General features: G+C 33.7%; 1 protein-coding gene across 3 annotated transcripts; it reads right to left on the bottom strand.

The window, feature by feature from the left end:
• Window positions 1-3167: 3167 nt before the first annotated feature.
• On the bottom strand, window positions 3168-11261 carry LOC126725113 (receptor-like serine/threonine-protein kinase ALE2). Of its 3 annotated transcripts, XM_050429634.1 has the most exons (11): window positions 10721-11259; window positions 7647-7736; window positions 7152-7277; window positions 6836-7045; window positions 6610-6711; window positions 6393-6500; window positions 5898-6269; window positions 5330-5623; window positions 4734-5126; window positions 4358-4601; window positions 3168-4089 (listed from the first exon to the last, which is right to left on the bottom strand). In XM_050429634.1, exons 1-11 carry the CDS (start codon window positions 10794-10796, stop codon window positions 3399-3401), a joined length of 2706 nt encoding a protein of 901 aa, XP_050285591.1. In that variant the 5' UTR covers window positions 10797-11259; the 3' UTR covers window positions 3168-3398. The 3 variants fall into 3 exon arrangements, with proteins under 3 accessions (XP_050285591.1, XP_050285593.1, XP_050285592.1); XM_050429636.1 differs by lacking the exon at window positions 10721-11259 and having other exon boundaries at window positions 7152-7315; window positions 7647-7742; XM_050429635.1 differs by lacking the exons at window positions 6610-6711; window positions 6836-7045 and having other exon boundaries at window positions 10721-11261.

Raw genomic sequence — 11261 nt, 5'->3', positions numbered from 1 at the left:
ATTAAACAAGTCAGTCATGTCTACCTATTTATCGGAATTTATCAAAACCAAAAAAATAATAATAATAACTTTAGTATTAACCAAATTGATATAAATTATGAAAAACCAAATAAGTAAATATTTTTAATATAAAATTCAGAACTAACGAGTAACTGTATCAAAAATAATTATTCAAAACTAAAACATATCTCAATATCATAAATAATCAGTCATAATAAGTCCAAAAAAAAAAAACTAATAAGTTTATATACCTTGGGTTTGGAGGGTATATTAATAAAATGTCATTATATTAAACGAGTCAGACAGGTTAAACGAGTTCTATGTGATGGACATTAACCCAACCCGTTTATTAAACGAGTCAGTCGTGTCAACCCGAATATGACATAAACTCATTAAACCTTAATTCATAACCTACTAATTTCGTGTCGTATTGTGTCGGGTTTGAAGGTCGTGTGCCACTCCTACCTAGACTCATACGAACAAATAGCTCGCTTCCATTCTAGAGTCTAGAATTCTGCATAAATTAATTATAATACTATAAAAAAGGAAATTTTATCTTTAGTACTATGCGTTTCTAAATTTCAAAGTGATTTACTAAACCAAAAGTTTTTATTACGTGTTGATTGTAAAAGTGCTAAATATGCTATAGAAAAAAGTGTTGAAAACATTGCTTCAAAACATATTTTTGCTAGATGGCAAGTTATTTTAAGTGTTTTTATTTTGATATTAAATATACTAAAAGTTCTCAAAACTCTATACCTGATTTTCTCACTTGTGAATTTCTACAATGCCATAATGGCAAGCATTAGATCAAAAGATAAACAACCTGCTTTAAACACAATAAACAGTTGGTCAAGCATGAACTTGCTAGAATAAGCATATTAATCAAACTGAGTCTGTTAGTATCAATAAGAATAGTATCAAATAGAACAGCTTGTTGACTAGGACTATCTTCATCATTGTGCTCATCATCATGCTCACTATCAGAATGTTCATTATCAAGAAGTTTATCAATTTTTTATAGTTTCTGGAACCCTAGATGTGTTTCATACTTGGAGTATGTGTGCATATACTCTAAGTATGCATACGCATATGCATGTATTCATACACACACTTAGGGTTTCCTACAACTTCTCTTTTCCAAAAATAAGTTTTATTTTCCAAAAATAACTTCTCAAGTCAAGATTCTACGAGATCGGGACCTAAATCAACCTTGGGCCTCAAAGTGATGTTGTCATTAGGGGACGGGGGTTTGGGTAGTAAGGGCTACAAAATGAGGTGTCTACACATGTGTCCATCTAATTTTTTAGTTTTTGTAGCAAGTGAATTATTGAGTGCAAAAACCAAAGAATCTAAGTCCAATTAAATTCTAAATCATATATATATATATATATATATATATATAGAGAGAGAGAGAGAGAGAGAGAGAGAGAGAGAAACTATTACATAATTTTAGAAATGTATGGTTTAAAAAAGCTGTAAGGTAATATCATGTATAATTTAAACATCTTCTAAAAAAAAAGTATAATTTGAATCATGTATAATTGTGATTGTTTTTTACCGTACTCCTGCATATGCACGAAGTTACACATTAGTTGCCTCTAAAAGCATAAACCATGCTATAATAATTTGAAATTTGAGATCAAATCTTGAGCTAGATTAATATTTTCAGAACATGTCAATGTTTCACAATTTTAACAAGTTTTTTATGACGATTAATATTGAAAGATAATATATATATATATATATATATATTTCATTTGGTTTGTTTGGTGGGTATTTAAATATCTTTTTTGTTGGAGCCAAGATAATCAATTATATATTTGATTTTGCATCAACAATGCTGTTATCATTTATTTTCCACAATGCCCTAAAAATTTCTCCTATAAAATTAAGAAAAAAAAAAGTCTCCTTCTGTGTGTATAGATCACAATTGCTAGGGAATTGTGGAAAATAAATGATGTAATACAAACAAGAAGACTTAAATACACTCAATTTGTTTTGTTAAATCCACCTAAAACTGAATATTCTTTTGATATAAGTAATATTTTAAAGACAATTAATCCATATATTTAACTTGCCCAAAATTCTGAGAACAAAATCTGAATTATACAAATTGATAACATATCTTATGCCCCTTGTGCATGTGCAACTAGTGTGTGTATATATATATACTCTCATGCAGGAAAGTATAAGTATAAGATTTTGCTACACAACACATTGTTAGAGAAATTTTAATTTAACCTTCCACCTCATCTTTTGATTACTGTCATGTGTCACTCTTCCTTAGAAGAAAAAAAGTTTGTACTATTGATTCAACCTTTCTCCTAAGCAAAGATTTTAATAACTTGATTCATTTAGCCTTCCACCAAACAAAAGTTTTAAATAAATTATTCAATTTTTATTATTTATTTATATTTAAAATAAATATATTTATTTTCTTAGTAATTAAATTTTAATAATAAAAAATTGGGCAACCACATAATGTGTGTATTTATATAAAAAATATATTTTGCATGTTAGTTGATGTTTGATAATATGTAATTCTAACATATTAGTTGTATAAAAATTTGCCAAGTATGTATTCTAACATTTAGTTGATATTTGATAAAATTTTGAAATAAAAGATGTCCAAATATATGTTATCCTAAGTTACCAACTAATAATTTTGTTCCACATATTTTATTCCAAGTTGCAATAACCTAAAGTTTTTTCATTTGGTGCATTCAGTGAGAAGCAAAACACAAAAGAAAAATTAATTATACATGCAATCGAAAATATAGAAAATACTTTATAATTATATCAATAATTTTTTTTTTTTTTTTGAGGAACAAATTATATCAATCATAACAATTCACATTTCCTTCATTTTTAATAATATGTAATATAATTAATTCTAAAATATAATACTTCCTGAATATCATACATGAACCATATATAAGGATTTTATTTTACAAAATATTTTCATATGAACTTATAATCTGCTGATCAAATAAATGCACAAGTATATCAACAATACAAGTAACCCATACTAAATTACTAATTGTAGAAATAAGACGTAACTTATATATTTTTTTTTAAAAGACAATTTATATGTTACAACCTTTAAACTGTTCAGTTCCTTTAACCAAATGAGCCTAATATATTTACTCCATAGAGAATGGTAATTACGCTTAAAAGAAGAATGCCGTGTCATTATTTATTCAAACAACCCTGTCAACAATACAGGAACTCCAAGAACTGAATCAAAAAGGAGCAGATAAATGATTTGTTCAAAAGCAGAAGATTCATGTGACAGCTTTTTATGTACATGTGCATGTGATGACTCAATCTTGTCCATGAAAGCAACTCCATATTTATTTGCTAAGATTGCTATTTTAAACGGGCTTAAGCAAAATCTAATGGGATTCTGGCCACAATTTCAATGAAAAACCATGCTCACTCACGCTGCCTCTAGACAAACTTTTTAATCTCTGCCAAAATTGCCTCTTCCTCCCCATCCTTAAAGGCCCTGAAATAGAGTGTCTTCTGAAGGACCCAAATTCTTGCCCCTCAGGTCTCATTGATGTACTTAGCAAATCTGATGCTGATAATGCTATCTTGGTGTCATAGCTAGAATCATAGCCAGGAAGTGGGTGATGAGATTGTGAGACTTCCATGATCTCGCCTGACCGTGTCCTAGCCTTACTATCTAAATCAATCAAAACATCATCTTGGCTGCAAGTTTTTGACCCTATATCCTGTGTTTCATCAAACTCATTACATACTAGCTTCAAGGCCTGAACAACTTCACCCATGAAAGGGCGATGAGTTACTTCTGGTTGCACACACATTGATGCAATTGCTGCTACTTTAGCCACACTATTGAATGAAACATTTGACTTTATAGCTGGATCAATGATTGTTTCTAAGCCCTCCTTGCATGTGAGAAGTGGACGGGCCCAAGCAACTAGATTTTCTTCACCTGGTGGCTGTGACAAATCTACAGGCTTTCTTCCTGTTAGAAGCTCAAGGAGGACTACACCATAGCTGTAAACATCACTTTTCACAAGAAGATGTCCAGTCATCGCATATTCAGGAGCTAAGTAACTGCAAACAAGATGTTACTAGGATAAGAGAGGATATCATATTTGGAAAAGTTACAAAAACAATACAGCACTCATGAAGATACTACAATTCTCAGACACGGATAGAAACAGAGCTAATAGATTTGCCTAACTGCAAAACATGGATTAGGATAAATTGTGGAATATTCAATGATCACAAGTAATTTATTTTCTATGTAATTTTTTCCCAAAATATCAACATGATAGGACTCAAAAGATATTATGATGCCTGAGAGCAATGAAGTCCATACCCAAAAGTTCCCATAACATGCGTTGAGATGTGTTTGTTTCCCTCATCCAATGCAGTTCTAGCCAATCCGAAATCTGAGACCTTGGGTGTAAAATCATATTCCAATAAGATGTTGCTAGACTTGAAGTCTCGATGTATAACACGTGGGTTTGAGTCTTCATGTAGATAGGCTAAGCCCCGAGCTGCACCAAGGGCAATCTTCATTCGGGAATCCCAATCAAGTGGATCAGTTTCCTTGTCAACACCTGGAAGCACACAAAATGAATAAATTCAGAAAATCACATCGTGAAGCTTATGACATAAAGTCACAAATATCTAACACTTCAACCAAACAAATGCATAGTAATGAAAAAAAAAATTGTTGAATTTAGACTTACCATGTAAATGAGATTCAACACTCCCATTTGGAACTAGTTCATATACTAGGCAGCGTGTATGGTCCTCTGTGCATATACCAATCAATTTAACCAAATTCCGGTGGTGCAGACGGCTTAGCATCTCAACTTCTGCCAAGAACTCACGGCCACCATGCTGATCAGCTCTCTTGAGAATCTTCACAGCTACCTCCTTCCCATCATCTAAAATGCCACTGTAAACAAGCCCAAATCCACCTTCTCCAAGTATTCTTGAAGGATCAAAGTTATTAGTGGCTCTCTCTATGTCATTCAAAGTGAAGTTCTTAGCGGTTCCTATATATGTTAGTGTGCCAGAACTAAAAGACATTGATGTAGAACCACGCATGCTTCCTAACAGCATAGATCTGGCTGCCCCTGTTGATATTAAATTTCAGTCTATTTTGCAATGATCTAAATAAAAATTCAAATAAAAATATGAAATTTGAGTAGAGATATTGTTTAGATGTTGCATAAATTTCCCAAAGACACAAAAAACTTCAAGAATTATTTGCCAGGTTCAAGATACACGACTTGTAAACTGGTTAAACAATCAGAAGAATAAGGTCAAAATGAAGTACCTGATGGTTTTGTAGGAGATGGCATTAAAGAATGTGAATTCTTTTCAGGATGATGAACACAAGAGCCACATTTCAACACAAAAAGCCATGCAAGTCCCACAAATATAATCAAAACAGTAAAAGATGATAGTACGATCAAAGAAATCATGCTTCCACTAAGACCTTCTTTTTTTCTCCTTGGCACATCAACCCCTAGGGGTTTTATTATCCTTCCATTGTTTCCATGGCCAGCATAAGGCCCATCATCTATTGCAGAAATGCTTGAAGGTGCTGATGGGGGAGACGGGGGAAGACCTGTACAGATGTAAGAGATTCAGAAGTAAAAATCCAGACACAGGAAGTAAAAATGAAAAACAAAATGTTTTTCAAAGTAACCTCAAGATAGATACAGTGGACTGCTATTTTTCTCGCCAGGCTTAGTGTGCATGCTTCTTTAAGAAATCACTTTATTAAACTTCAAATGCCCTTAAAAGTTATACAGGGCTCAATTATCTAAAATATTGTTAAAAGCTATTTTTTCTTGAATTTATCAAAAAATCACAAAGCTAACTAAGAAACAATATATTACCTGGGTAGTGAACATAGAATACTTCGTAGGCACCAAAAACTGAAGCCTTTATGGAAAACTGTCTGTGCCAGAATCTTTTATAGATAAAAAGTGCAGTAGTATCATTGAATTTTAATCCTTTAGGTACCAGATTGATGAGGACACTGGTTTTCTCTAGCTGCTGACTAGTTGCATCTGCTCCCATAATGCGAACTTGGCTATGGTTCAATGAAACACCTGCCGCAATTTCCTCAGCAAGCTCTGAAACCAATTGAAAGAATGTGTATATAGACACACTAAGGCTGATTTTAACTTGAATTGGCCACACACAACCACAGGGTGACCCAGGAGGTGTATTTGTTAGAGGCTCTGAGCATGCCACCGCTGTACAATCTGCAAGCAGGATAAAAAATGATGAATACTTTGTGATGATAAGAATGTGATTGTTTGCAAGTCTAATAGAAATGACATTTAGATTTTAAGTAATGAGAGCTAATCAGTTAAATGTTAATGTACCTTCATTAGGAGGTGGAGGTGGCAGTGTCAAAACTCTTGATGGTGGTGCAGCCTTTGTCTTCTTCTGGTAGGAACTCATTGGTGAAATTCTAGGCGAATGGATGGGCACTTGCAGATACAGAACATGATCATAGTAAGGTACCAATCATTAGTTTTGTAAATGAACCAAAGAAAACTTCAAAGTAAAAGCAAAGACTGTAGGGATTCTTTTCCATACTATTGAAGTGGTTTGAGACGATTGTCGGTGATGGTGAAGGTGCAGGCAAACCCTTGCTTATTGATAAAGGATATGGAGATTGGAATGGAGGGACAGAAGGGCCTATAGAATATAAATTTCAAAAAATATGTTTAAGAAGATAAAAATTAAATTTAATGATCTTAATATTCAATATCTAAGGACTATGTAAAAACTTATTAGGATCTTTCTATTCAGAAAATCAAACCTTCCTGGCTGTAGGTGGGGGCATGAATCAAGTAAGATGGTTCTGGGGCAGAATTTCTGAACTTGTTCCTGGCATGATGATGTTTATGATAGGGGATTGAAGGGGAAGATGCAGGACCCTGCACCCATTTCTTTGCAGGAACTCCAAAAGATGACATAGAAGGTGGAAGTGCGATACTTGAAGGCCTAATGGGATCATTTTGATGGGTGGCTACAACAAGAAAAGACATTCTGAAGGTTAATAGTTATGCATATGAAACTTTTTTTTCCCTACCTAAATTTAGAAAATTACAAATTCTGTATTATACTCCAATTACCTTTAGCTGGAGAGTGGTTCACAGGAGAAAATTTGGGGAATGCTTTATGGGGAGGTGTAGCAAATATCTTGCCATGTGGTTTCCCGCCAGAGCTGAGAGGATGTGATGCAGGAGCAACAGAATGGTCTGTGGCATCATATTGAAGCAGACCACCCAACAATCAACTAAATCATCAACATTTCACAAATGTTCACTGACCAACTTTAAGAGTATAAAAACACAGCTACATACTTGATAGGTTTCTAGTTTTTATTTGATCAGAAAAGTTGGTTTCTTCTTTATATGAAATTGCGAAATGATGTGCTAATATATATTGATGGCAAAACATGTTCAACTCAGTATCTACACCCTTAAATCATGTGAAAATATATAGAAACAAGGCATCATCAAGAGAATATGCAAACATTGTTTAAAACTTTATTAAGCATTTCCAACATCTAAATATGTAAAATTCTAGTCAATGCCTAATTATGGAATTCATTTTATAAGGTTCACCTGGAAGCTGTGATGGCTGTTGGCTTGGCCTGAAAGAGTAGATAGTTGGTGGTTTTTGAGGCAATGTCCTTGATGGTGATGGAACTGGTGCTGCAGCATTAGAGTGACATCATCACAAAGAAAAAGTGGTAATCCTTCTAACTGAATTTTTATACTCAAGAGTTAGTGTCACAAAGTGTTCCCTCTGCTTAATATGTAAGTACATTTTTCAGGAGTTGGTCAGTGGTAAATGTCTAACAAATCTTTGGCTGTGAAACAGTAACTTCATAACAAATGACACTCTGATTGTAATCTGGTGCATCTGAAACGTTAATACTTCACACTATCTTATAACATCTTTCTTTCTTTTCTTTTCTTTTCTTTTTTATGAAATTTCATTATAATGCTTTAATATATTAATTTGGATTTGGATGCATCCTTGAGCTAGAGCTTACTTTTATAAAGATAAAAGAGCCAGAGAGGATATATATATATATATATAATGACAGGGTAGTCAACATTCAGAATGATGACACATGCAAACCTGCTCAGGATCATTTTCCACTCATTAGCAATAGCAAATGACAGTTATCCCAAATGTTCATGAAGATATCAGCATAATGATTGAGACCTAGTCACCTAGCTATGAGGGTGCTACCATAAGGAACAAGGTAGACTAGTGTTTCTTCTTCTAAATAAAGAAGCAAAGAAATTGCTGCATGTGGGATACACTATAGCTCGCAAGAGAATGCAAAGAAGAAGGGTATTTGATCAGGAATTTAAATATGGACCAAAATACACTATTAGTCCCTAAACTCTGGTCTGTGAGCAATTTAGTCCATGAAGTTAGAGTGATTGCTTTTGATCTTCTGTCAACATCCATTAAATCTTTCTCATGGAACAATGATGTGGTCAAACTAAAAACTAACACGTTATCGCTATATTAGATACTTAAGAGACAAAAAGCGATCACGTTAAGCATCAAGAAATAATAGCGATCACTTTAATTTTTACTGAACTAAAAGCAATCATTCTAAACTTCAAGGATAAAAATTGCTAAGGCATTAAAGTTTAGGGACCAGTTTATTTTTCCCCTAAATCTAACATAATCAGCTTGTATTTATGGAATAATAAATTGTATTATGCAATAGTGCTACATCTGAAATAAAATGATACCGTACTATTTACAGGCAACCTTTTATATTTTTTTGTCAACATTAAGAGTGTATTTGGATACCGCTTATTTTGCTGAAAACTGAAAACAATAAAAAAAGAATTTCCGATTACTGTTCACACTCACAAAACACTGTTCATTTGCCTTAATGCACTGCTCATTTCCCATGAACAGTGCAAGAGGCGCTGGTCAAAAAAAAAAAAAAAAATAAAAAAAGAATGAAAACGCAAACACAGCCATGAAACGCGTATCCAAACGCGTACTAAATTTTTTATTAACAGAAGCACAAAGGAATCATTCATGTTGGGTTAAGATAGCTTGACTCCGATTAATTAATTCAATTACCCAAGTTAATTAATTAGGTTCAATTGCATGCAAATCGTGAAGACACCAACAAATCACCAATTAAACTATAAATGCAACGGAAATTAAATTGACATGATAATTTGTTGACAAATAGGGAAAACCTCTAACAAGGCAAAAACTCCACCAAGTGATTTTAAGGTCGCTACCCCCAATAATCCATTAATCAGCAATCAAACGGTTACAAGTATAAGGAATCTTACCAACTACCCTAGTCTATTCCAAAATACAAACCTACAGTTGAACCTTCACTCCAATATCCCATTGAACTTGATCTTGTAGTAGCCTTCTTTTCCTTGATACACAAATCTCTAATCTGTGACTAACCCTTTGCACGGATTCCAGTACGTGATTAACTCCAACAACTTGAACAAATGTTGTTGGCTGCAAAGTTCTTCACTTCATCAAAAATGAAGATCAGGAAGACCTAATTACAAAACCCTATAGCGTACAAACACAGTAGCTTCTCACAGCAAAAATAAGTCTCTTAGTCTCTGTATCCATGTTGAAGGCTTTTACAATAAGCCTTATATATGTCTAGGTTGTGAGAAAAAAAACCTTAAACAAATATAAAAGCTTAGGCCAAAAATTTGGAAAATTGAAAATCGTAAATCTCGATAGATCGAGCTGCTGTCAAGCTATCTATCGAGCTTCACATTAAGTCTCAATAGCAGGCATTTATCAAGCTATCTATTGAAACTTAATGAATGGCTTTTCTTCACTTGTTTCTTAGACCAATCTTCATGACTTTCAATATGAACAATTGATATGCTTTGAACAACATATTTCTTGATATATTGAACCTATCTTAGATCTACCCAATTACAAATAAAGTGCATTTTATCAAGAATTAGTCAATTACATAAAATATGATCCTAACAATACACATCCATCCTCCAATGGTGCCTTGACTAGGCTTGGAGGAGCAGAGTCCAAAGATACATCACAGGAGCAGGAGCAGGGTCCAAAGATACATCACCCACACGGGATGATAACTGACAACTGTGCTCACTTTGCAAGCACATAAACAGCATTGTTAGCTCCTATGTAAACCTAGTTAAAGAAGCAGTGCACAAAATTTCAAGCCAGCTCTCTAGCCTCTGCCAGGATATGGTGGATCTGCCAATTTGCAGTCAGTTCTGGAGCTGATAAAGCATCCAAGATGGTTTTCGAGTCTTTCTCTAAAATTACTCTGCAAAAGAGTTTATGTTTAGCCCAAATCATCTACCATCTGGTAGCTTCAGCCTTGGCCACCTCTGGACTATATAGGCCAACCTTATACATTGTTATTTGACTTCCATAACACATTCACCAAATACTGACCAGTTGAAATTTTTTAGAAATCAGGACAAAACTCATCAACTTAAAATTCAGAAACCCACAAAACTCATCTAACTTTAAAAAAAAATAAAAAATAAAAAATAAATCCTAAGAAACCCAGAAACCATAGTTCACTTCAAATTTGAAGAATCCACATGTACACTATCAAACAAATAGATAAATCAAGTACAATTCAGTATAAAAACTAACTTAGCACTCTAAAATCCAATCCCATTACCTGCAGATCCATGAACTTTAGTAGCAGCGAGAGTAAAACATATTTTTATCAGTATGAGTATCAGCTGCATCGCCATTTCACTTCCAAGGAAATTGGAGCTCAATTCTCAGGATCTAATAGCTCTCACCCAATCATCCATGTAAGAAGAAGAAAAGGAAGCAAAAGAAGTGAAAACTGAAATAACACCCTCAGGCAAAACATGAGTGTAACTTTAAGGAACATACAACTATACTCATGTTAAAACTACAGGGGACAGACCCACATATAGTATAGCTAAAGTATTGAGAAGGCAGACGGCAGTGTAGTGAAACTGTCAAAGTACAAGAACTGATTAGGTAAGAAAAACCCAAATGTTCTTTTGTTGAGACTAATGCTCTGAAGCTTGCAGAGCTTTGAGAATGCTAATGGAACACTTTTACTTGACATGGATGGTTAAAGTTCACTAAAACTGATCAAGCAAAAAGCAGTACAGTAAACTTAAACAGCTAGATACTTTTGAGTCAGAGGGGTTGGTGGGGATATCTATGGGAGAGAGAGAGAG

The sequence above is a fragment of the Quercus robur genome, chromosome 5 (assembly GCF_932294415.1).
Source record: "Quercus robur chromosome 5, dhQueRobu3.1, whole genome shotgun sequence".
Taxonomy (NCBI): Eukaryota; Viridiplantae; Streptophyta; class Magnoliopsida; order Fagales; family Fagaceae; genus Quercus; species Quercus robur.
The sequence above is the reverse complement of the archived record's forward strand: the minus strand, read 5'-3'. Positions and strand labels throughout refer to the sequence as shown.

Coding starts and splice junctions, on each gene's coding strand:
- LOC126725113 (XM_050429634.1), bottom strand. CDS start 10,796: ATGGCGATGCAGCTGATACTCATACTGATAAAAATATGTTTTACTCTC. Junction 5,624..5,897: donor ATTCTATGTTCACTACCCAG/GTAATATATTGT, acceptor ACATCTGTACAG/GTCTTCCCCCGTCTCCCCCA. Junction 4,602..4,733: donor TGTTGAATCTCATTTACATG/GTAAGTCTAAAT, acceptor GTGTGCTTCCAG/GTGTTGACAAGGAAACTGAT.